Here is a 27,390-nt window from a genome sequence, read left to right as displayed (position 1 = left end):
TGTCAAGCCCTCCCATGTTGCCCAGACGGGAGAAGAGTGTGGGCTTTGTGTGACCTTTTCAGTTGTTGTAAAACACAAGGAAAACTGATAAGAATGATGTCTTTCTGCCTCTTTCTCTCTCTCTTTTTCTCCCTTTCAGGTCAGATCTCAACAAAGGCCATCTGTTTTCAAGATCAGCGGACCCAAGTCAACTCGACACAGTGCAACCCTCAGACCAGACCAGTGCTCAGCTCTCACCTGTGCAACACGCAGCCCTGCCCAGCCTAGTAATTAACTTTCTTTCTCTTTCTCTCTTTCTCTTTCTCTCTTTCTCTTTCTCTCTTTCTCTCTCTCTCTCTCTCTCTCTCTCTCTCTCTCTCTCTCTCTCTCTCTCTCTCTCTGTCTGTCTGTCTGTCTGTCTGTCTGTCTGTCTGTCTGTCTGTCTGTCTGTCTGTCTGTCTGTCTGTCTGTCTGTCTGTCTGTCTGTCTGTCTGTCTGTCTGTCTGTCTGTCTGTCTGTCTGTCGCTATTTCTCTGTCTCTCTCTCCCTCTTTCTGACAGACACATACCACAACCTCAGCCTACTTTCTGTGCAGTAGTTCCGCTGGCGAGCTGCTGTGGCTTGGGTCTGGGATGCTGGTGTGGTCTCTTTACTGTGGGCAGGGACTACTCAGCCTTCTTTCCCTGTCGCGTCCTGCTGGAGAGCCCTGTACGTTCCCTACCCAAGGCTCCGGCTCCCAAACCAAACAGGATTAACATACCCTCCAGACAGGGGCAGGCCCGGCCTGGTATTCCCAGCGCTGGCCCCCGCTCAAAGCCACAGCTTCTAGGCCGCGGAGAGCTGCCCCATCCCCCCACTCATGCTCAGTTTCACTCTGCCTGGCCGTCTGAGTACCGCTCGCACCGATAAGGTTCAGTGCAGAGACAGCTCTGAAAGAAGATCACCGCAGCCTCTCACTTCTCCTCAATGGCCGGTCTTCGCCACCGGAGAGAAAGAAGGAAGATGCTAGAAAAAGCCAGACAGAGATCACAGACAAATTTAGTAGCCCATTATTAACGACTGTCTGCTAAATTGGGATAGTCAACAATTTTCTACAACCACGACAGACCAGTAAAAGTAATTTCCAGACACTTACTGGGCACCAGCAATCCTTTCAGACATTTTGGTTGGTCTCATCCTTCGGGGAATTTATTTCAGACACCAGCCATTTTCTTCAGTCACTGGATACTATTCTCAACTTTGCAAATTGGCATATTGAATGGACTTCACTTTGAGCTCTGCTCCAGTGACAATGCATTCAGCTCCTATGGGACTGGCTCGATTTACGATGCTCCTGCATCAAAAGGAACAGCCATGAACCCGTCAGTAGAGAGACTCTTTGAGCCCGACACACTGACAAAGAGATGAGAAATGCCTTCTCTCTCTCCACCCGCCTGTCATCCTCTCCTCGTTGTTTTCTGCCTGTGTTGTCTGAAGTCCCAACCCACAGCGTATATGACTGATGGTGGGTGAGGTGGAAATCAGGACCATATGACATCCTTAAAGAAACAATAGTAACCCGTGCAGCTTTCCCTGTCCAAATCTTGACAAATCGTTCAATAACAGTGGGTGATTGTAAAACAACTCTAAGCCTGCTGGGAGTCAGTGAGCGCCTTTGCTGTGTGTGTGTTGCTGTGTGAGTACGGTACTGTTGCATCTTGCGGAGTGCGTTGGTACGTCATTCTATTCTACGTCATTATCGCTCAGACATGTTGCAGGCCTGGTGCACTTACTCCACTCACGTTCTTCTGTGCTCAGGGGACTAACGTCGCCAAAATTGGACAGCAGCACATACCACAGAGATCACCTTCCCTTCTTCTGTGGTATGTGCCGCGGTCACATTTTTTTGCCACTTCACATTTCCACAGGCGGCTCCGTCACTGTATAGAAGGCTAAGACCCGAGGCTGTGCTGCCCCTCCTGCGAGGGTTAATAACCAGCCAGCTATCAGTTACAACTTAAAACACGCTGCCACTGTTTTTCTGCGAGGCTCCCACCATTTGAGAGGGGGTTTCTTCCCTGTAATGTGGGTCAGACTATATCTGCTATCAGGGGAAAAGTTTAAATGGACCAGACCACTAATGACCCCCCCCGTGTGAGCTGGAGAGGAAGTGTGCCGTCCAGGTGAATGATATCATCAACATAAATCCAAGATCAGAGTCCTGTCCATCAGTACCAGACTCCTGAATCAGTGGACCCTGTTTCCCGCTGATTAAGTGTCAGGATTTATGGGATACCTTTTAGAAATACTTCCAAACTGTACGGGCATGCTATCAAAAACAGAAAAGGAGGCGCGTAAAAGAGGCCTCTTTTCAGCGACTATCTGCAGTTCTGACAGGTCTGTCCATGTTTTATTATAGAGAGAGAGTCTGGATCCCCACAGGGCCAGATCAGTCTAGCCAGCCAGGAATCCAGCAACTCCAGCACTGGTCTCGGGCCCCAGCCTCAACCAGACAATGCAGGCTTGCCTGCAAGGGCCACTGGCTTCTGTGCAGTATGGGGCATGGTGAGATCAAACACCATGGGGCCTTCTAGCAGCCAACTTTATCTGCCAGCCCAGGATGTCACCGGAAAGATAAATGTTAATGCCTTAAAGAGTTTTGCAGTTCCCCTGCTGCGTCCGTTTCTACTCTCTCTCTCTACTTTCTTCTGTCCGTCTCTCTCAATGTTCCTTTTGCTTCCCTTTCTATTTATTTGACTCGATTGTTTATTTAGTTTATAGTTTATTTAATGCTCTGAAGAAGATCCCCGTAGGCAGGCTGCAGCTGTAGAGTTACTTACCTGGCTCTTCCTGGGTAGTTGTGGCACGTGCACTAAACAATGGGAGAAACGGGGAGACATCAGCAGGCAGGCCCAGAGCAGGGAGGAGGAGGAGGAGGAGGTGCTCAGAGAGACTGCTGTTTAGAATGGTGCTTGAAGTTCTAACCTGAGGTGCTTTTGGTTGCTGTGCGAGATCTTTCACTGCTTACGTTACACTTGAGCAGATTGTTAGTGCAGTAATTTGTCGATCAGATTATGCATCCGATGAAAAGTCAACGTATGCCAGTGAAATGCAACCCCATACCATGACAGTAAAATGTAACCACTGCATGAATGTAAAGCCATCCAGTATTTCTCAATATTCCCTACATTTTTTCAAGTTAAATTGTATGGCTGGACACATGCGAGTTATTGAAAGATTCCAGAAATACAAATTACAGCTAAGCCAACATTGAAGCACATATTTTTTATTTATATTGCAGTGGGAAAAAAAGAGGATAGAAATCTGAACCGGTGCTTTGCTAGACGGGTCGTGTTTCTCCCCTCAAAATTGCAGTTTAGCCTTCTCTCTTATTTATCAGAGCTGGGTTTGAAGGGAAATGAAAGGTCTGACAGAAGGGCAGTAGGAGTGGCTGGTCGGCACCGGAGCTTCAGAACTCGACTGAGTCAGCTGTCCGTCCTCCTTGCCCCTGGTCATGTGGTTGTCAGAGCAGTCATTTGCGCTAAATCTCCCTTTGCCCCAAAATGCCAAGTCTATTTTCGAGGCAGGCTGCTTTCATCAGAGGCTGAGAATGATCCAGAGATGCCAGAAGGCCGCAACTAGTGGAGACACTGAGTGTAGCATCCTGTCCCTCCCTACAGCCAGACCAGGCCAGGGGAGAGGAGAGTCGGGCTAAGGGGTTAACTGAAGGTGAGAGTCGGGTGTATAAGGTTAGCCTTATACTGTATGGAGGAAACCTTGCAGTGTTTAAGTATGTTGTACACAAATCAAACCACAATGTATTCATCAAATACTTCGTAAACAACAGGTGTTGACTCACAGTGAAATGCTTACTTACGGGCCCTTCCCAACAATGCAGAGAGAGACGAAAAAATTGAGAAATAATAGAAAAGTAATACACGTAATGATAAAAGTAACAATAGTTACACAATTAGTAACAATGACTTGGCTATATACACGGGGTACCAGTATTGAGTTGATGTGTAGGGGGACGAGGTAATTGAGGTAGATATGTATATACGACTAGGAATAAAGTGACAGATAAGAAACAGTGGCAGCATCGTATGTGATGAGTAAAAAATTTTAAAAAGTCAGTGCAGAAATTGTCAATGCAGATCATTTGGCTAGCTATTTAGCAGTCATATGTCTTGGGGGTTAGAAGCTGTTCAGGGTCCTGTTGGTTCCAGACTTGGTGCATCGGTACAGTTTGCCGTGCGGTAGCAGAGAGAACAGTCTATGACTTGGGTGGCAGGAGGCTTTGACCGTTTTTAGGGCCTTCCTCTGACACCGCCTGGTATAGAGGTCCGGGGTGGCTGGGAGGTCTGCCCCAGGGATGTAATGTTTATGTTAAGATTCTCGTGTGTGTGCTGCGTGCATAGACTGATGCTGTTACAGCACATGTGCAGTATGTTTGTGTGAGTGTGGGTGCATGTGTATATACCTGTATGTGTGTGCGTGTGTCTCTGTCCTTCCTGTGGGCACAGAGTAGAGAGTGATGGCTGTGTTTAGACCCAAAATAAATGTAGGAAATCTGTGGTTCCTTGCTGTGATTAGGGATCTGCGTCATGTGGTTGACACGCTTATGACAGAGGTTAGGAGCGGAAAGTATACAGCCGAATCATCTGTTTGGATAGGTTCCCTGCTGACTGTGCTGAGTACAGCAGTTATTCTGCAGAGTGTGTGTGTATGTGACTGTGAGATCACGTGCAGGTTTATGAGTCACTCTAAGAGGTTTACCACCATTCTGTTTCTCATAATTCAGTCACTCTTTTTCGAGGAGCGTTTGTTGGTTTGCTACATGGGCTGACACGTCTCTCTCTCCATTTCTCTCCTCAGCTGGACGACAGGGAACTGGGGGCCCTGCAGTCAGTCCTGTGGGGGCGGCCAACAGACACGTCACATCCAGTGCTTGCGTAAGGTGACATACCAGCGAGAGGAGGTGGTGGCTCACTCCCTGTGCCCCGTCATCGCCCCGGCCCAGATGCTGCCTTGCCACGCCAACGCTTGCCCACCTGAGTGGAGCTCTGGGGTCTGGTCACAGGTAGGCCACACTGCACGACATGCCCATATACTGCCATTACGTTTTGAAAAAATATTTCTGGACGAAATGTCTTAATTTGATAATATAGGACTTTGAGATATGTCAGGTAACGCTGCAATTAATAAGCAAATGTCTGTGGTGGCCTATTGCATGGAGAAAACACTTCCCCGCCCTCTGCTGGACACATGGTTAACTGCGTACTCACTGGCCTGGGAACAGTACTATATAACAGAACTATTTCAATCCTATTATCTTCATTAATCACGCACCATTATTGTGAGTCCCTCAGTTTTAGAGTTGGCTAGGCAAAACTGACATGGCCGGATTTATAGAGGCTATGATACCTAGTCATGATCAGCGACAGTGTTCTCCGTCTGAGCCGGTGGTGACTGGGATCTCCACCTGCTGTTTCTGTAAACGCCTGTCTGTCAGTGATACCGCAGATACCCGGAGGGACGTTTTCTCTTCACTGCATTGTCTGACATATATGTTTTTTTTTAAATCAAGCAGTGCACAGTATATGGTACAAATTAAATGACATTCCCTTATGCAATACTTTGAACATACCTGACCTACGCTGTTATGTTCCACTGTTTTTCAGAGTTCTCGGGCCATCTCAAGATGAGTGTGTGTCTCTTTGTAGCAATTTAGACACAGGTCACTCGGACTATAGACCGAGTGCACTGCACCGTGCACTGAATACCTCCCTTGTTGACTCCATCCTTCACAGGGCTCAGACACAACTCATTCTGAGCTTGCCTCCCAGTATGAGTTCAGGCTGAGTTTACCAGACCCTCTGTTCCTCTGCTCTCCTCTCAGTGTTCCAAGTCGTGTGGGCGTGGGATGAGGAAGCGCGGCGTGTTCTGCAGGAGCACTGACCCCGGAGCAAAGGCCGTGGTGGTGCCGGACAGTATGTGTAAGCCACACCTCAAACCCAAGGCCCAAGAGACCTGCGTTCTGCGCCGCTGCCCCAAGAATGACCGGCTGCAGTGGTTCACAACACCCTGGGGCGAGGTAGTGACTCACGGAGACAGACAGACAGACGCACATGCTGTACAAACACATACTTTTGTATAACCTTGTACACGCCGACACACAAAGAACCCAATACATGCATTGAAAATGTCTAGACAGAAATGCATTTGCGATAAACATACACATCCAGAGTGCCGATGCTGTGTCCCCTCGTCAAAACAAAGCAAATAGCCTCAATGCCAAATGTAAACTTTACAGACATTCAGACATTCACTTTGTAAGTTGAGCACCGTTGCTATGGCGATGCGGGGTGACCTTGTCTTGTTCGCTCCACTGGGGGACCAGCTGTATTTCTCTCTGAGGGTTCTCACGTCGTCTTATTCTCTCTGCTCTCTTTTTGCTAATGGTGCCCCCTCTGGCCGTTCTCTCCGCAGTGCTCCACATCCTGTGGCCCAGGTGTCAGAAGGAGAGAGCTACGTTGTGGGGAGAGGGATTCACAGGGGGACTACACAGACTTCCCTATGAGAAGGTGCAGGAACCTTCCCAAACCTTCTGGGGATCTCCAGCAGACCTGCAGCAGGGGGCCGTGCCCAGAGCCTCGACTTGTCGCCCCGGGAAGGACAGCCAGTGCAGTGGTCCTGGGCTGGTACTCTTCTCCTTGGCAGCAGGTACGCATATCCACTCTCCATCCACCCTGCCTGTTCTCCCAGACATGATGGGGATTCATGTTGAATGGATTTGGATTTAGTGAAGCATCCTCTCGCTCTCTCTCGCTCTGCTGTTAGGCCCAAAGGGGGTGATATTCATGTATATGTATGTAGTATCTACCAAGGCAACCTCTTACAGTCTGACATCTGACTTCCCCTTGATCAGCGGGCCTGTGATGTCTGTATGCACGTAGGCTCTCTCTCTCTCTCTCTCTCTCTCTCTCTCTCTCTCTCTCCCTAGACATAGCTTGGAGGTAAAGGACATGGTGTATGCATTCGTAATCTATTCTATGCGCAATCCTTAACACACCTCTCTCTCTCTCTCTCTCTCTCGCTCTCTCTCTCTCTCTCTCTCTCTCTCGCTCTCTCTCTCAGTGTTCTGTATCCTGTGGGGGAGGGGTACAGTCCCGTTCTATCCAGTGTCTGAGACAGGGACGTCCTGCAGCTGGATGCCTGAACCACCAGAGACCCATAACATCCCGGGCCTGCAACACACACTTCTGTCCTGCTCCTCTTGCCCACATTCCTGCTCCTGCGCCAACGTTCAAAGGTGAACTAATTCAGCCACTCGTAGGAACAATTGTAAAGTTCTGTCTGACATTTCTGTTGGTCTCGCGTCTATTAACACTATCCTCCTGATCCTCTCTCCATCAGGCGAGCAGTCTTGTGTCGACTTCTTCAGCTGGTGTCACCTGGTTCCTCAGCACAGTGTGTGCAATCACAAGTTCTACGGACAGCAGTGCTGCAAGTCCTGCAATGGCAAAAAAGCTATAAGATTGGAGGACACCTTATTCCCATGAGCCTCTAGCTGCAAATTGGAGGGAAATGGCATAATATGCGCTACAACTCTAAAGGACACTTGTGGTTCAAAAATACATTTTGGGCCATAATGCATAAGAGAACTGAGGCGCAGTCTTTGTTCCTGGAGTACTTGACTAACAGTGATTAGCGAAATAAAAGAGAATCACCTCCCATGTTTGTGGACACGTTGTGCTAACGATGGCAATGCGGGCAGAGACATTCATGCTAAAGCAGCGTCTTCTCATAACTGGAAATACAGTGCAACGAATGATTGCAGGACACTCTCTGTGTAAATGCATGTGTTGTACGCCCAGACGTTGTCAACATCAAACGAGCTCTATAAGAACATCTGCATTTTTAGCTCACTGATGTTTTTTTTTTTATAAATATTTAAAGGCATCTGGTTTCCGATGACATTTTAAGTTATTATGGCCCACATGTTACTTAGCATTTGTCAGGTGCACCATGGGCTTTGTGTGCTGCAGGTGCACCATGATTCCAGCTCTTTTACATGTAGAGGTATGCCTACCGCGAAAACTCCGCAGATTCAATCGTTCGCCTGTACATTGTACAGGTAAAACTTTCAAACTTGATCACAACTCTTACATGCACTTGTCAGGCCTGGTCCCTCTTATCTGTCATGGTTCATAATTGGTGCTTTACTGTGTAACGAGATGCAGCATTTACAGTACATGTGTACATTCCAGACATCTTCATGTCGTGAATACATGCCTCTTTGTGTATGAGAAAGTAACGTTTGCTTACCCATATTGTAATGTATCCTCCAAGTGTCTTGTGAAAATATTGGTGCAAAGCTGACAGCTGCCGGGATACCGTAGGTTCTTTCCCCCATCCATCATAATGATAAGTAAACATCCTCTGTATATTGGGCCAGCAGCACTGAACCTAGGTCCCTTCACACCGGGTAGATATGATGCCAAATCATTAACTAGCGCTGGGTAGAGCCACAGAGGATCCCCCAGACTTACACCACTCATTAATGAAAATCAATGTCTGCAGGCTAGTAAAGGGAGCTGTGGATGGGGCCGGGTCAGAGAAGATGCTTTATTTCCTCTGCCTGGCCAGGTGGGAGATGTGGAGAGAAGTGGTGGGCGAGAGTTGGCGGAATAGTTGGGTGGGAGGGGGGTAGCCAGGGTTGAGGTTGTCGACTTTCTCTCGACATACTTTTTCAGAATGCTAATTAGTCACAGAGCCTGGCGTGGTGGGAGCAGACAGGCTTTAGGGGGGAGCAGAGCAGACCAACAAAGGCCTCTGAAAAGGACTGCTGCATACCTCCCTCTGTTTACTCTGCCCCTGCTCTCACCATCCAGACCAGCTCTGTTTGGTTTGTTTGAGAAAATGTCAGCATCCCTCCACTCCCCCGCTCCCTCTCTCGTGACCCCCACCTTCATTTTTTTAGCATCAGTTAGTGCTATGAAATACTGTAGATCGCAGCTACGTTATGGTAAATCCCATTTGCACTCGTGGCCCTGTGGAAGGCAATGGGATAGCCAATTGTACAGACGGCAAAGGCGACTTACTTCCAGCCAGCAGGGAGAGAAACAGGAAGAGCGTGGCTGGAGTATAGGATGTTGTTTGCTGTCGATCATAAAGATCCTACGTCTCCACATGCTCCCCAGAGAGGGATGGCCCCATACAGAGGGAGAGAGGTCTGGTCTGGTCAGGGGCACTCATGACCAGGGAGTTGTTTTTCCTCCTCAGCCTGCTCTCCATCAGTGGCTTGGGTTGTAGAGGGAAGGAAAGAGCAAGACTGATATGATTGTGAAGTACATTCCTGAGCGGTGGCAGTGCTGGCCAGGGCTCTCTCTGTCTCTGGTCCTGTCCTGCTCACAGCTAACACTGTCATTATCACGGGAAGTTACCGTTCCTTCCAATACCACAGCATCCTCCTCTGTCTTCACCAGGCCTCAACAGCATCCCTGCAACCTACACTCACAAAAGGGTCAAAGATGGACTCTTGACTGTTCCCTCTGCTTTTCCTGCCATACTTCCACGGTCACGTTTATGAACTGGTTTCCACCAGGAATGGCACTCTGTATTATAAAACCACTCAATTAGCCTCCGTTCCCTGTGAATTGTCTGTGTGAATTATCCCTGGTTTTAATGGTGTTGAACGACTGCTCTCAAAATAGATGTTCACATGTCATGTTGGACTGTAGGAGGATATTTGATTTTACGTGCGTTTTTCATCAGCCCTGCATAATTCTACACGTGTTCTTGTTATTTTCCATGTCCTGTACAGTTGTTGTATGCTCTATTGTCTTTTCCCCTGCAAAAACAGGAAAAGTGTAATTTATTACCGTTTCATTGGATCTGAGAAACTGAACACATTTGGTTGAGAGGGGAGCTGCTTGTAATATAGAGCATGATCAGCGTAATATTTCTTACTTTTTCTCAATGTTTTATAATAAAACTATGACAAGATTTATCCCCCCTACCTCTCCGATGCTCCTGATACTTTTGTGTCACACTCAGCGGGAGGGATGATTGGGTATAATCAACACGTTTCTCTCAATCCAACCTGAATCATGACGGCAGGAATCCCCCCATCATTTCCACTGCACGCTTACTACCCTACTGAGAGGCAGGCAGGACAGGGTGAATTATAAACACCTAGCGGATCAGTGCAACCATTTTGTAGATTTTCAGGGGTAGCGATGGAGGTTTTTCGGCTATATTCTTCACTCAGTTCTAGGGGAGGATGTATGCCTTGTCATGGCCCTGTGCATAACAGGCCCCTCTGTTTCATCCATGATCACCAGCCCGCTCTCTGTCAACTCCATCCTCCCCAAACACTCACAACACCACTCACATACAGACCTGTCACAGCGTTAGAGTGCACCCTTTGGTTACTTCTCCTCATTGTGTACTTCAGTTAATTTATTTAGAAATATACCGTAGAGATGATTCATTCCAAAGAACACGGTGCTGTATCTCTTTATATACTCTGTCAGCATCCAAATGGGTCTGAAAAGACCCTGAAAGACGACAGTCTTTTTCTTACTTTCATATTGAGCATTGAGTTAGTTGTCGTGGGTGTTTCTCAAGGCAGTGGAGCACAAGTTGCCATCTGACCAACTCCGGCTAAGTGGTAACTTGGTGGTAACCCCCACACTCCACGATCCTTCAGCCTCACTCAGGCAGTCACCTCTGAGCTCCCTGTGAGGTGAAGCTTTGGAGAGCTGCGTACTTCTGACAGTCACTCTAATCACATTTCAACAGAGCTCTGTCCGTAAGCGTCTCCTTTTCTGTGCGAGAGTGATCTCTCTGTGTCTCCCAGCGCCCAGGCTACGGGCAGACTTCAATTGAAGTGAGAACTGTCATATTTCAATGCCACCTCTCCCATCTACAATGTCTGACAGAGTTCACTGAGCGCGTACTTGTGTGTGCACATGCACGCACGCACGCACGCACGCACGCACGCACGCACGCACGCACGCACACGCACACACACACACACACACACACACACATTCTTCTCTTATACACACATTCTCAGACAGGGTGTGTGGATATTGTCTGATATTCCCAGTGGGGTTATTTCAGGGGGATTAGGGCATCAGGTGGGTTTAGATCTGTGTGATTGTGCAGGGGCCCAGGCACACGCCTCATTTGTTGCTGTCAGGTGAAGTTGCCCATTTTTTCCTGTAATTTCAAGATGGCAGGTTCCATCGCCCCATTTGTCACTGGCAAAGATTTCTCGGATTATCGTCTCAAAGGAACTGACAGCTTCTCCCCCGCCTTTATGCCGCCATCACATCGACTGAATCAGAAGCCAGCACAGACCCCCCCCCTCCCCCTCAACACCCCTCTAGCCTTTCACCCCCGCCTTCCCTAGTACCCGCCAAATCCAGACCTGAGCCCTGACTCCTGAACCTTCACAACTTTGTAGCGGTTGACTCGCAGCATTAACCCCCCTGTCTGAAACGCTACCCGGTTTTGTGGAGTGACACCTATGCTTCACTGCCCTCATAGGGGGATCCAGTGGTATTAGAGTGTCTCGCTGCATTGAGCACAGAAAGACAGGGCTATGAGAGAGCAGCGGAAACCATAGAGCCACCCCATGTAGTGGTAGTCAGTCAGGACTGGCAGATTGGAGTGGATCCAAGAGGCGATCTGTCCACATGGAGTGTACACCTCTATAAAGCCCATACACTCTGTTTCTCATGGTTGTCATAGCGAGATGACATGAGGTAATAAGGTTAATGTGTGTATGTGACTTGGTTTGTGATTTATGGCGTGGTCTCAATTCAATTGGTTCTATGGCCATGGTTACAAAACCCAATAGGAGCATTGTTACATGACACATTTGTGGCCTTGCCTGTGTATGACTTTGGATTACGAGCATACTCTATGATATCACAATGAACATCTGAGCACAAGGTTGAAACAATCATTTCTTCAAAGGGCAATTAACCAAGCCATTGCCTATAGTAGATTTACAAACTCAAGGCTGAATGTGCATTGATATCCTGAACAGCGACTATGCAATAGAGTGTCCTAACAGCATCAACAACTACTGTAACTTGAAGGAGACACTAAGTGGCTCTGGATAAGAGCTTCTGCTAAATGACACAACAAAACAAATGATGTAAATGTAATGTTATTAACCTAGTTTAATTATCTGGATTTGTAGTGAATCCTTCTCTAGATCAGTTATATTTGATTTCTAACAGACATTTGATATCAACATGAAAGCCAGATGTGTCTATGCCTTCGTTCTGTTTGTGTCCACCCACTGCACGTTCCTCGGAGTACTGTCATTTTCTTTCCACTCCAATCCCATTCAAGCTCATCGATTAAAATGGTTATTTATTGTATTTTGTCCTTTGGGCTATGCATATTATTGATCTGTATGTTTGTGGCGGCCCTCTCTCATCTATCTTCCTTTGAGCGACTCGTTCTCATCATTTTCCCCTTGAAATGTTAGAATTGATTACAATCCACATCCCCGTAGACACCAGCTGCGGCCACCGAGCCGAGCAGAGCAGAGCACTCTCTGACCTTGAGCAGAGGAAACGGCAGCAAAGTAGAAGCAAAGGATTTGGTCTCTCTCTCTCTCTCTCTCCCCCTCTCTCTCTCTCTCTCTCTCTCTCTCTCTCTCTCATACTCTCCCTCTCTCTCCTTCACTCGTTTTCTCTCTCTCTCTGGCATTGCCTTCCCACTCCTGCTCCAAGGCCACACTGCAGAATTTCATGACTCTTAAATTGTCGTAATGTACATTCGGAAGACCTTCCTTTTGACACCTTTGAATTAATCAATGTAATGCTGTGAGCGGATCCATTTCCTCTGTTGTATTTCAAAGTGCTGATGTGTACCCGACTTGTAAGACAGCGCCCCCCCCCCCCCCCCCATCCCTAGAGATGCATGGCTTTGGAGGACATACATTTATTTTACATAGCAATACAAACGCTGGGGTCACCTACAGTACTGCCAACCATGCGTCATTTTGTGGGCACATACGGGTCAGGGCAACCATTTATGATTAAGCACTGGATACATCATTAATGTTGAATCTGACTGTACAGTAATCTACATTTCCTGTGTAAGGATAAAGAGAAACTGTGGGGACAATGACACTGACTGCGTTCGGGTGGAGGCCCTCCATTATCAAATATGTCTATTACTTTTCCATCCACCAGAGGACAATGCTCACCAAAAACACATTCCCGACAGAGTCCACCACCTCCTCTTCTCAGTAGACCATTTCCTTCGCACAGGGTGACCTGTATTGTCTGAACAAATGATAAATAATTCAACCAGAGATAAGCTATAAATATTTGAGAAACAAATCACAGGTTCTGGTTTTTATTACAGGAATTAAATCAGCTGTCAAAATATCAAAGATTTCACCAAAGGCATGTTATCTCTGATAGGCTTACTGTGGATCAGAATTTTTATGGATAACATGCCACCTCGTGTTTGGTATAATATCCATTTGATAATAATAACCTTTGCATACTACTGTACTTTATGCCCCATTAATGTCTGACCTCTTCTGACAATCATCTGTATGGAATGTTTTTGTGTGATTCCATTTGATATAAATTCCTAAAACACTGGTTTTAAGAGCATAAGAGCATTCTTGCGCCAAGTGTTACCCCCGATGAATAAGGGTAAAACGGGCTTCGTTTTGGTGTGCCAGTGATCTAATAGGTAAATGGAGCACTACCATGCCCGCTAAGGGGAAACATTAGCACGCAAGACAAGAATCACACAAAGTGTTGTTTTGCAGGGCCAAGGTGCTCTCCGGCGTCATAGCAAAACATGGAGAGAATGTGTATGTAATTGGCCAAGGTTAGAAACCTCAATAAATCATAAAGGGTCAAGCATAGCTTCAAACAAGCAAGCAAAATGTCTTGGCTTACTAGGCAAACGCTGTTTCAAAGAGAACCGTAAAGCTGGCAAAACCGCATGCCCTACTGTATGTGGTGCATGAACCATGCACTGTTAAACTGTACATATATTTTAGGTTGATGTATTGCACTATTGATTAAGCTTTGTCATTATTTTTGCACATTTGAACAAGCCTTTAGCTTTGCATCCTTTCTGAACCTCTGCACTCCTCCATTGGAAAACAATGACTTCTGACAAGCCATTTTTCTAAGTATAGAACAATGTGGAACCTGCTTGATGCGGCTTAGGCAGCATCTAAACTAAACCCTAAACCATTGACAGGAGATGCTTTACAACACTTGGAACAGAACAGGAGCTATTTTTATGAGCAGCCTGTGACTCTCTGTGTCTCTGAAGATCCCTCATGCAGACGTGTGATAGGCAGGTATAACTCAAGACAACTCCCTAAGACAGCAGCAGCAAACCATTACCTGAATCTCTGCGGCATCAGAGCTGTCAGATTTGTCACCGAAATGGGGAAAGTGGGAGACGGCGTCCGTGACGGCGTCCTGCGACAGGCGCTCCTCACAGTCAATTCTTTTCACATCACCTCTGGTAAAGTGAGCATGAAAGCAACGAGGTATTGCAGCAACGCTATTTGCCGACGTTATTACACACAAAACAACTGTCACCAAAAACTAAGGAAACAATTCTGATGGGGCTGCATGCTTTAGCTTAGCCCCTTTTGCTCGGCAAAACGCAAAGCAAATAAAGCATACACACCTCTCATAACTCCTGAATAAATAAACCATATTTACAAATGGATCCGCTTATTAGACATAGCATCAGCGGGTGCCTCTAGCTCCCTATGCTCTACCATCTCACTGGAGCTGGCGGAACAGCTGTCAACAACAGTAACAATTACAATAGATATCAGCATAAATTAAGCCAATCAATCAGCCCACCTGCTCCCCTACTTCTCAGAACAACAAAGAATAAACAATCATTAACTTTCTCGCAAGCCAATATGCACGGTTTGTTTTGGGGAGGCTCGGGTTTTCCTATATGAGCACCTTGGGGGGAGGTGGAGGGGGTTGGTGGTGAGTAGGCGTGTCTGACTCCGCTGTGGAGAACCAGTTACCCACTGTAATCTTCCTTCTCAGCAGTCCACCAACCCTCAAGGAGCCATTGATACCTTGTCTGTCCCCTGCGATGGCCTCAATTAGTGGAGAATTAAAGTCCCACTCCCTGGATGGGATTCACAGAGGATGGTGGAGCTTAATTACACAAGTTCCTTGCATGCTGTTGTGGAATGATTGCAAGGCAAGCACCCAAATACAGCTATTTAGAGCTTGAAATCAGCAGGAGATATAGATGAGTTATTCGACTAAATCAATGGTAAAGAACCAAAAGAGTTACTTTGTTGTGTCAATTCTTCCTGCTGCCTCCAACGGGACGAGGGAAAGACAAACTGCCGCAAAAGTGATGCGCGTCTGTACGAGGAGCCCACTGTGAGAACTCCACTGTCATTCGTGACATTTTCATAAGGGGATGAGAATAGCAACTCAATTCATAGATAAGTATAATCACAGATGATATCATGCTCCACAACGTATTTCTACGGCAAACCATTACCCACAGTATTAGGCAGGTACAAAATGACACAATTTTCTAATCAGAGATCTCAATACAGGCATTATGAGTGGGTGGAATGTTAATGTGTCTGTGCTCTCTCTCCATGGAACAAAAACCAAAGCACCATTGAGCTTTTTATAAAGTCCAAAGAGCCACTTGTGCTCTGGGAGATGGAAGTGCTTGCTATTCCGGCAGCATCCTTGATCATGGAATCCCCATGGGGTTTGGTGGTCACTGCATCCTTCCCCATATGTTATTTATGCCTTCTCCTCGAGAAGGTCAGCCTGGAACACAAAGAGGCACAAGTCACTGAGAGAGGGCAGATACTAGGGGAAGGTGAATGTTGATTTAGACTGTTCAGACCACAAGGGACGATTCTCATTCATCGCCTATCCCTCGGTTGCCGCAGGTTCCCGATTTATAGCTAAGCTTTAATTCATGCCAAGGACATCTAGTCGCAAGAGATGACTTCCAGACGGCGTGTTAACATAGATGGAGATGTGCACATATGAACTCATACATGCATACTGTACATATCCTCACCGTCATGCACACGCTCCTCTGACAGCATCTGAAGAGAGAGGGAGAATTTTTTCCCCCGTGTGGTTATGCACACGTAAGCATGGCAGTACATCAAAGACGGACTAGACTAGTGCAGGTCGTAATGGCTGAATTGATGGGACCCGGAGTGGAATTGATGGCATTATCTCGCTATATGCCGTTTCCATTAACTGTGTGCTCAATTGGGCTTCCCCAACACCTAAATCTGACAACAACAGCAGGACTGACAGACTACAGTGGTTCAGACAGTGATGCTTTATAGTGCCTTACAAAAGTATTCATAACCCTTGGATTTCTTCCCATTTTATTGTGTTACAAAGTGAGATTCAAATGTATTTAATTTTTTTTTTTTTAAATCTACCATCTACACAAAATACTCTGTATCGTCAAAGTGGAAGAAAAAATGTGTAGTTGTTGCTTAAGTATTCAGCTCCCTGAGTCAATACATGTTAGAAACACCCCTGGCATCGATTACAGCTGTGATTCTTCTTGTGTGAGTCTCTAAGAGCTTTCCACACCTGGATTGTGCAACATTAGCCCATTACTCTTTTCATAATTCTTCACGCTCTGTCAAGATGTTGGGGGATCATGGCCTGACAGCCATTTAATCTCTTGCATAGATTTTCAAGCAGATTTAAGTCAAAACTTTAACTTGGCCACTCAGGAATATTCACTCTCTTCTTGGTAAGCAATTCCGGTGTCGTTTTCGCTTTGTGTTGTAGGTTTTTGTCCTGCTGAAAGGTGAATTCCTCTCCCAGTGTCTGTTGTAAAGCAGAATGATGCAGGTTTTCCTCTAGAATTTTGTCCTATACTTAGCTCCATCCTGTTAATTTTTTTATCCTGAAAAACTCCTGTCTTTGCCGATGTCAAGCAAACCCATACCATGATGCAACCACCACCGTGCTTGAAAATAAGGAGGCAGTTACTCAGTGATGTGTTGTGATGGATTTTCCCCAAACGTCTTTGCATTTAGGCCAAAAAGGGTATTCCTATGCTGTGTCCCCCCCCCCCCCCCCCACCCCTTCTTTTCACTCTGTCATATAGGTCATTACTGTGGAGTCACTACAATGTTGTTGATCCATCCTCAGTTTTCTCCCATCATCGCTATTTAATTCTGTAACTGTTTTAAAATCACCAATGGCCTCATGGTAACAGCTCTGCGAAGTTTCAGTCCTGTCCTGCAGTTCAGTTCAGTTCAGAAAGATGACTGTATTTTTGATGTGTCTGGGTGGTTTAATATGTAATCCACAGCATAATTATCAACTTAACCGTGCTTAAAGAGATATTCAATTTCTGATTAGTTATTGTTACCCATGTACCAATCACCTCCCTTCTTTATGAGGCTTTCCAAAAGCTCCCTGGTCTTTGTAGTTAAATACATGTTTGAAATTCAACACTTGACTGAGGTGCCTTATAGATGTTGTATGTATGGGGGACAGGTGAAGGGCTAGCCATTCGAAAATCATGTCAACCCCTACTATTTAATAACAGAGTGAGTCAATGTAACTTATGTGATTTGTTAAGCCAAATTCAACTCCTGAAACGCTACTCCTGATCTAATTTAGCTTGCTTAAACAAAGGGAGTGAATACTTACGCAACAACTATATTTTAGTTGTTGAATTCCTATCAATCTTTAACAAATGTTAAAAAAAAAAAAAAAAATTAAATGTTGTGCAGATTGTTAACAAAAAACGACAATCACATCTATTTTAATCCCACCCCGTAACATAATAAAACGTGAAGAAATCCAAGGGATAGGAACACTTTTGCAAGGCACTGTATCTCTGTGCTAGGGTAAGACAGCAGTGGAGTTGTACTTTCCGCTAAAGCTGGCAAACGATCTTCCTTCATTAATGCTCCAGAACAGTTGTTGCAGGTCGTTTAATAAGAGTTGTGACACCTTTGAGTTGAAGCGTTGTGTTTTCTGTACACGTTTAACACCCTCTCCCCAGGCGGTGACGCAGCCTGCGTAAAAGCAGTCTGTTGAGGACTCATCAGCTGGTTGGCATTTGATCAATGCAGAGGTCCCTTTGTGCTGGTAACCCATAGATAAAAGACATTGTTATCTGCTGCTGAGGATCAGCTCCAGATAGCCGTGTCTGAGAGGGAGAGCTGGCGGGAGGCTTCAGCAAGTGGAGAGGGAGGCAAGGGGGGGTGGCGCCGTGGAGGTCAACACCTTGATACAAGCCTTTACAGCTGTCAGAGGGCCCCAGAGAGATAGTGGGAGGGAGAGATGAAGAGAGAAAGAAAGAAAATGGCATCTAAATGACAGGAAAACCACAGCAGGCTAAAGTCTATAGCAGCCGCGTCCACTTAACCAGGCTGAATGCTGGAAATAGGAAAATTATACATATCTCCATATGCGACTCACACCCTGTGTGGTTTGGCCAGTGGGAGGACATTATCGAAACACTAGTGAACCTTGACCGTGCAGGGTTTAAACCACATTGCATGCTGGGAAAGGGAAAATAATACAACACCCTGCTTTGTACAGTCTTTAGGTGGCACAGGAGGATGTCAGGGGGGTCATGACGTTCTGTCCTCACCTCCCCAGTACACCAGCCCCCCGCCTCCCCGGATACAGACTAGACCAGCCAAGCACTCTGTCCATTATTAATGTTTAATGATGGACAAAGACTCAACAATATTTCACCTCAGGCTGATAATACCGAAGCCTCCATTAATCTGGCCTGGATGAGACATTCTTGCCCTCATTCTGGCATCCAGTCAAGACAATGTCATCATTTATCATTTGTTCTAAATGAAGGTGGAAAATCCACCCTCCATCCGTACAAGTTACTTTTTCAGTAATGTTGTTGACAACTTTGTCAACATTTTCCTTTGTTTCATGTAGCCACCGATATTCAATTTAACACCGCAGAGGTCATTTCAGAGCAGTACTTTAAAACATTATAATTCATTAAAGGGCCCAATTCCATAGAGAATGGAATACACAGGACCCGGCACGAGAAGAAAATAGCTCATTTCGATGGGTACGTGACAAACAGAATAATGACACGATGAACAGAGTGCTTCATTTGATGTGTATTACTCATTGTGTCAAAGAAAACTGAAGTACAACAAGAAGCTGACAGATAAGCTGTATTGTCCCACATGGAAACACATGAAACACAGACACATATGAACACTGCCTACAGCTTGAAAAGACCTGTGTTTTCTTTCTCACAACATTTGACGAGACAGGCGTCAATTTGCAGGAGAAAAACAACACAGAGTGGCGCCTTTATTTATTATGGAGAGAGACAAATAGGGAAACTAATGTCGCCCTTGCTTTCAGCGGCATGGGTTGAATCTGCACAAAGGTGATTGGACGGAGGGGAGTGAGTCGGTGGAGGTGGGTGTGCGTAGCGGCAGCGGCTGAGGAGAGGAGAGAGGGATGAAGGAGCGTTTGACGTGGCGAATGGACCAGGCCACCAGGTGTCGGTGATGTGGAGGAGCCTCTAATTGGAGAGGCTCTCTTTGCATCATGCAGTCCTCCCCAGATACCCCTCAGCATGTCAGTAAGCACTCTTAACGCCACATCCATATGCAGAGCTAGAAAGCAATCTCAGAAAGCTCTTCTCCTTAAATACCAACTATCAGTAGGGGAGATATAAGAAAACACTTTTTTCTCTCCTCTCCTCTACTCTCCTGTCCTCGCTCCATGTAAAGAGGGGGCCTTGAGTGGGAGCCAGTCAGTAGGAAGGCCGGGCTCAAGGCCCCGGTGGGACTGCAGGACTTTTTACCTCCCCTGACCTTTCCAGACACCCTGGAGACCTCCTTTGTCTCATCCCTACCACCCCCATACCGCCCCCCACTGGCTACACGGCGCAATGTAAAAATAGACCATTAATAAAGGTGTGGAGAATGGAGCGTGTTGCCAGGAGGGATCTGGGATTATCTGGCTAACCAGCTGTGGGAGCTCATAATCAATGTGGCTTGGTGCACTTTGTGAAATGTTAATGGCCAGGCTGCCTGTGCGGAGCAGGAGACTGGAGGTGGCTGACACTGGGAGATTGACAGGGTTTATAGCCTACCGTGGAGTGCCCATCAGCTACTTGTCCACCATGTCACATGGCCTGTCATGCTGCTGTATGTCACAGCAGCAGCACCGCCCACAGAGGAGGTAGGAGGACATCCTCCTGTCACCTTGTTGTTTCCAGGAAGAGAAAGCACAGGGCAGAGGAGAAGGCAGCTTCTGGGTTGTGTTAGAAGGAGATGAGTTGTGTGTGGATGTGTGGTTTAACTAGGAAAAGGGAGAAGAGTGTATGGATGTGTGGGTTAACATGGAGAAAGGGAGAAGAGTGTATGGATGTGTGGTTTAACTAGGAGAAAGGGAGAAGAGTGTATGGATGTGTGGTTTAACTATGAGAAAGGGAGAAGAGTGTATGGATGTGTGATTTAACTAGGATACAGGGAGAAAAGTGTATGGATAGTAAACCAAAACCAAACACACACACACACACTCACACACACACACACACACACACACACACACACACACACACACACACACACACACACACACACACACACACACACACACACACACACACACACACACATGTCCACAAACATACACATACACACATTTGATATCTTCTGGGACCACAACCATCTCCTCCCTCTCTATGTATCTATTTTTATCCACATCTAATTTGTGTTTGCAGCTGCAAAACCATGTTCTATATTATATCTCCAGGCTTCCCTCAGTGATCACAGCTTTCTTCCCCACAGAGACCTGGGAGAAATCTAACATGGATCCCCAAGTCAAAATATTTGTGACTGCAAATGTGATTTCTAATTCCAGAAAGCCCATCATAGTCTCCAGTGTTATGCTATGACATCACAGCTGTCAAACTAATCCCGAATGAACAAACATACAGTATGTGTCAACCACATCCACTGTTCTTATTTTTCCTTCCCAGACACCCTGACAATGCCACAGACCTTTAGAATCTGTCTGTTCTCCACTTCCTCAGTTAGACTGACCTTTCCCCCACACTTCCTCCACTGGTGGAGACAGCAGCAGTTGAGACCAGCTCTGAGACCAGCTATGGATACTATGCATTACTGGAGGAGAGAGGATGGTGGATCGGGCTCAGTAGTAGCAAGTATAGTGTTATAGCACTATCTAAATGATAACTCAACATTAAAGTAATCAAACCTGTTAATAATGAATAATGATTACACTGGCGAATTCACAAGAGATGTATGTTAACCGCATTAGGTCTGAGTAAAGGAGTAGAGCATTGGCAATAATGATATTTATGGAAGAACCTGTCAGGGATGACTAGGAGTGGAAGGTAGGAATCAGGTGCAGAGAGCAGAGGGTTCACGGGAAAATGCACTTTATCCCGGCACAAAAGGGTCATTCCCAAAACACAGGGCAGAAAACACTGACCAACCCAAAACACAGGGCGGAAAACACTGACCAACCCAAAACACAGGGAGGAAAACACTGACCAACCCAAAACACAGGGCGGAAAACACTGACCAACCCAAAACACAGGGAGGAAAACACTGACCAACCCAAAACACAGGGCGGAAAACACTGACCAACCCAAAACACAGGGCGGAAAACACTGACCAACCCAAAACACAGGGCGGAAAACACTGACCAACCCAAAACACAGGGCGGAAAACACTGACCAACCCAAAACACAGGGCGGAAAACACTGACCAACCCAAAACACAGGGCGGAAAATACTGACCAACCCAAAACACAGGGCGGAAAACACTGACCAACCCAAAACACAGGGAGGAAAACACTGACCAACCCAAAACACAGGGTAACACGGTCCGGAGCACAATAACACCTCCGATTCAAAACGTGAACACAAAATAATCCCGCACAAACAAGGGCGGGCTTCACAAGCCTAAATAGGTAAGCAAATCAAGAAAACACAAATAGGAACAGGTGCAACTCACAAGACTCAACTAACAGAAAAGGGAAAAGGGATCGGTGGCGGCTAGTAGGCCCGGTGACGACGACCGCCGAGCGCCGCCCGAACAGGCAGGGGAGCCAACTTCGGCGGGAGTCGTGACAGAGCCTTTGAATTCTGGGATTTCAGCAGCGCCAATTCTTAAATCAATATTCTTTTCATGACTTATCTTATGTTCCCATCTACTAATAATAATAGCACATCATTATTGTGTGCACTATAAGTGTGCCTGTATTCAGGGCCCTGTAGTCTACTATCTTCATTGCAAATACCTTTCCCTGGTAAAAACCACATGATTTGTCAATGCAACGAAATTGCATTATGTAATGACCATTTTCCTAATTGTGTTGCATTTTACCTCTCCTCCCACCCACAGCCTCTCTCCCTCGACCTCCGCTCGTCTGTGGTGGACCATAAGCATCAATTTGCGGGGCTGCCACACAAATGGTTATTAGTCAGCGCCTCTGACTCTTTCATATCATCCCTTAACAATTACAGATAACAAGATGAACATTGGAAATGAAAAGACATCAGGGTCCCTTTCGCCGAGTGTGAGTGTGCGTATCGCCACCCTCCATCTCCACATTAACCTTGGCTTTGTGCTCGCTCATCCTCTGGCTGCTTTATTGGGTATTATAATCAAGAGCGGTACGGGCAGCACCAATCACGGGTTGTGTGGTCACTTCAGCCATTTAAAAAAAACTCCTTCCGCTACGCTGAGGAGATTTTCGTTTGCGATCCAGCCACCCTCCTTTGACTTTTAACGCAGCAACATACTGTACCGTAGGGCTGGATATTTGTGTGAGCCTGGTTGTAAATGCTACCTGTCTCTCTTAACGAGAGTGTCCATGTAGATGACCCCAGCACAGATGCATTATGTGCAGCTGAATATAGTCATCCACAGTGTAAAGTGTGTGCAGGCTGATAATAAGATTTTGATAGAGCGCATCAGTGCTATGGCTCTTAAAGTCTGATTCACTGCACACGCAGCAGACTGAGAGGGGATGAAAGAGAGAGAGAGAGCGTGAGTGAGAAACCGGATAGAGAGATGCTAAAAGCTGGCGTTGTGGATGGAATCTGATAACCAGGGGATCCTGTTCCGTCCCTTGTTTTAGACTTACAGGAAAACACAGCACGTTTCGTTGTTCATCATCACTCCCTTCCTTAGAAATCAGACAGATTAGCCTTGACATTTTCACAGATGAGAGGCTAACAAACGGAGCAGACAATTACCATACCAATGCACATCGAAATAGTTCCAAGTGGTCTTTTCATGTGAGCTTTAAGTCCCATTGCTATGACAGTAGTGGGGACAATGCACCTCCGACTTACCTGCAACACGCAGGGATAGGAACAGTGGAACGCAGACACAGCCGAGGAGCTGTAGATGAGTCCATCAAGCATGAGGACAAAGAATGTGCACACACATAAAAGATCCCCTAACATTTGATGTTTCCAAAAACTAGGAGCAGCTAATGGATAAGGGCTGCCAGGTTTTCCATTATAGTCTCAGACTCTGAGATCGAAGGTCTACTTATCATTCTCTCACAAGATGGCAGTGTATCACCTTGGTTCCTCTAAGAGTGAGGTGTGCTATTGTTGTTAGAGCATGCCTCTTTTATGGTCTTTGTGAACACTGTAGATAAAAGAGGTAGCTAGCGATTGATGAACTCTTCCAATCAAATATGTCGTTTGATCATTTCGATTGGTCTTCATAACTAAATGGTAAATAATGGTTGCCCTTCAACAGATACCAGCCTCGTGCAAGTGGCTGTGCCTCTTTCTATGGTGGTGCCTGCATGTGCTTGTGTGCATATGTGCCCATTGTTTGTTATAGTTTTGCGGTGATCATCGCAGCTTGATCCTTTGTGCGGCACATGCATTCGTTTGCTTGTTGTGAAATGGGGACAACATGCAGCAAATCCCTAGCCGTATGCTCTAATGTAGCTAGCATTCTGAAAGAAAGAGGCAGAAAATATTCAAAGGCTCAACACATTTATATATATATATATATATATATATAAAAAGACTAATCCCCAGCCCATTTTTCATTTTCCCGGATAAGTGGGCATTAAAACCCTTTAGTCAAATAAGTCTATTATTTACATCTCTTAAAGATATGCCTGGCCTTTGAATACGTTATTTGGCTTTCCTGTGTGCTCGTGATTCATATTGTTGCCGTCTGATTCTGATATAATGAGGTGCTGTGCATGCGGATATACATCAAGCAGGGGAATAAGACATTCTCAGGGGAGAGATCAAATATAAGAGTCTTGGAGAGTCACCAGCTTCACAGAGTGGCTAAATGGGATCTAGCCGTGCTCTGTGAAAAGTATCACAAAACCCCTCATAATGAACTTTCTAGTTTCTTTGCCAGTGCTCAAACACCAAATAAACAGCCTTTCAGAATTAAAGCAAGAGGATCTCACTGACTGGTGCTAGGAGAGATAGTCAGACAGAGAAAAAAAACACAGAGTAACTAAGATAGAGAGCGTACCAGCATCAGAGATGGGGTAGATAGAGATGACAGAGGGCCTGTTTTTCATCATGGGATGTGAGATGATCTATTCCCACATATCTGGCTCCAGATGTTTGGCTTCCATTCTGTTTTAATGAGCGTCTGAGCAGCAGCTCACTCTCAGCTCCCTCTAAACAGCACATCACCTCAGCTCTGGTCAGGTGCGATCAATCTGTAACCAGGCCACTCGCAGAAAAAAATATCGACCTTTCCCTGTCACATTTTCCAGATGGATGATGGGTCTTTTTTTGCGTTAGCCCTTAAATATCTGAACAGAAAGGCCTGGGAATTTAGGACGTATTGTATTGATTAATCATTAAAGGGCCAGAGAGTACCTGGGCCCTCTACCCAATGCAGGGAAACACAGGGATTGAGCTCAAGTCCACAAGTTTCTTCTTTCTTTTCCTCAATGGTTTTGACCTTCAACATACCCCCATTCCTTTTGGTGTGAAACCTTTTAACCTAAAAGGCTTGTCCTACCTCTCCAGTCCTCAGTGCATTAACTACCAGAGCGCCCCTCTCCTTCTCCTCTCTATATGATGGTTGAATACAAATACAGTTTGAAGCGTATGTTTCTTGGAGTTTGCTTTAGGCCAGTAGAAGTCAATCGTTAAGCAAGCGTGTTACTTTCCTGTTGCAACTTTGGTAGCCCAGCTGGTTAGAGCAGAACACTAAGCTACAAGTGCAAAAGCTGTTAGATGTTGCCAAACATTCCATCAATTTGTGGGTGATAATGATATCCTATCCATTAGTTAACAGCACATCCTCAGACTGTACATTATGTGGTTAAAGTTCACTGCCTAAAAATGCAGTCCTGTAAGCTAATTAGCAAGCTACTTAGCAAGCTGCTACAATACTACCAGATAAAATGTAGCTTAACTTCCTGATTCTATCTCTCATTCCCTCTTTCTTTCTCATGCTTATCCTCTGGTTTAGAGAGTGCTTGTTGCCTTTTTACAGTCCCCACAGTCCGTTGGGCTCGATTATATGATTATAACAGTAGGCTAGTCCAGCAGATTTATTTCTAATTCATGTGAGGGATAGTTGATCGGTCAAGATCTGTGTCTCGCCACTGACACAGACAATCAGTAAACAGAACCTAGATGTTTTCAGGAATGTCTAATAAACCACCTAAGTGAGAAGACGCAGGATTAACAATAATGCGCAAATATTGACTCGTGATGCTGAAGAAAAGTGTTGTTTTTTAAGCGCAAGGCAATTTTTTTTGAATAAATTAGACTCTTGGAATGATCTTGTTCGAATGACTTAATTGTGCTTTTGTCTAATTAGGCCTCATTTGTTATGCAGCGCGAGTTGTGCTTGTCAGACCATTGCTGCAGACATATATTCACTGATTCCATCCATTGATAAGATTATTCTTTGACGGTTCTTTGATAACCTGCACCAGGGCTGCTTCTGAATGCCAGCTCATGTGGGTAAACAAGATCTCACGGTTTTACCAATTTGACTTCAGATTCTGATGTTTATCCACGTTTCTTCAAACATCAAATTTCAAAGTCATGTTTTTGACATCCTGGGTTGCTCATCCTGCTCAGCATCGTCCTTCCAAGGGTTGCGTCTTCAATCCCAGTGGTAAACACTTGTTTCATTTTTCTTTTGTTTTAACCGTGTCCCAAACCTTAAAGGTGCTACACATAGGATTGCTTTGAATATTTGCATTGCAATTTTGAATATCCAGAGTATATCTTCAGTAACAGAATAAGGATATTGTTTCACAGTATTACTTAACCGCCAGTGTTGTGATTGGCTGTGATATTTGCCTGTTGATTTCTCCCGCCGGGCCGGCATCTGTTGTCAGTATAGAAAAGCTGTTTTGACTTTGTGGCTATGTTATCTAGTGGAAATGGGGTCAAATGGCCAATGTAGAAATCACTCTCTCATTTCCTGGTTGCTCAAATTCTACACTGTTTGCTCAATTTCAGTTTATGAGAGAAAATAAGCACTGAATAGTGGAGGGAATCATTTTACCATCTACATTGCTGTGAAATATATTTTCAATAACAAAAAATATAGTTTTTAACAGCTGTTTGAAGCTGGTGGACCAAAACCGAAAGTAAATGGTTTAAGTGTGAGTCTCCGCCATGTTACTGGGAAATGGGATGCGGTGGAGGGGCTAGATTTGTTTTGAATGCATACTACTGCTGTTGCAATTCACCTAGCTTCCAAATAGGGGAGAAATTCAGAAAATTCTGTGTAGCACATGTATACCTTACCTTAACCATTTGGGATGAATGCATAAACTTAACAGTGTAGTTTAAAAAAAAAACCTATCCAAAAACATTAACCCTAAACATAAGCATTCAAAATTACACCCCAGGATGTCAAAAAATACTTTGAAATTTGATGATTGGAGCAACTTTGAAATTTGATGTTTGGAGAAACATGGATAAGCATCAGAATCTGAAGTCAAATTGGTAAAACCACGAGATCTTGTTGGCCCACTAAATGATCTGGGATCTTGTCCGGACGACTTAGTATCTTGCTAAAACGAATTAGTATCTCATTTGAATATAGATATATATATTTTTTTACTACGATACGACGTACTGTCTTGCTTGAACTACTTAGTATCTTGTTTTAATGTATATCCATATGTATACAGCACCAGTCAAAAGTTTGGACACACCTACTCATTCCAGGGTTTATCTTTATTTTTACTATTTGCTACATTGTAGAATAACAGTGAAGACATCAAAACTATGAAATAACACATGGAATCATGTAGTAACCAGTATTTTATATTTGAGATTCTTTAAAGTAGCCACCCTTTGCCTTGATGACAGCTTTGCACATTCTTTGCAATCTCTCAGTTTCATGAGGTAGTCATTTAC

General features: G+C 45.4%; 1 protein-coding gene across 1 annotated transcript in view; it reads left to right on the top strand.

The window, feature by feature from the left end:
• LOC115113524 (A disintegrin and metalloproteinase with thrombospondin motifs 18-like) overlaps window positions 1-12,362 on the top strand; it is a 52,506-nt gene extending 40,144 nt beyond the window's left edge. The window contains exons 18-23 of the mRNA XM_029641289.2: window positions 140-266; window positions 4,834-5,038; window positions 5,858-6,052; window positions 6,448-6,681; window positions 7,096-7,270; window positions 7,375-12,362. Of these exons, the coding sequence (XP_029497149.1) occupies window positions 140-266; window positions 4,834-5,038; window positions 5,858-6,052; window positions 6,448-6,681; window positions 7,096-7,270; window positions 7,375-7,520 (1,082 nt within the window). The 3' untranslated portion in view covers window positions 7,521-12,362. The remainder of the gene's footprint in view (window positions 1-139; window positions 267-4,833; window positions 5,039-5,857; window positions 6,053-6,447; window positions 6,682-7,095; window positions 7,271-7,374) is intronic.
• Window positions 12,363-27,390: the final 15,028 nt, after the last annotated feature.

The sequence above is a fragment of the Oncorhynchus nerka genome, linkage group LG28 (assembly GCF_034236695.1).
Source record: "Oncorhynchus nerka isolate Pitt River linkage group LG28, Oner_Uvic_2.0, whole genome shotgun sequence".
Lineage (NCBI taxonomy): Eukaryota > Metazoa > Chordata > Actinopteri > Salmoniformes > Salmonidae > Oncorhynchus > Oncorhynchus nerka.
This window is presented reverse-complemented; position numbering and strand designations above follow the sequence as displayed.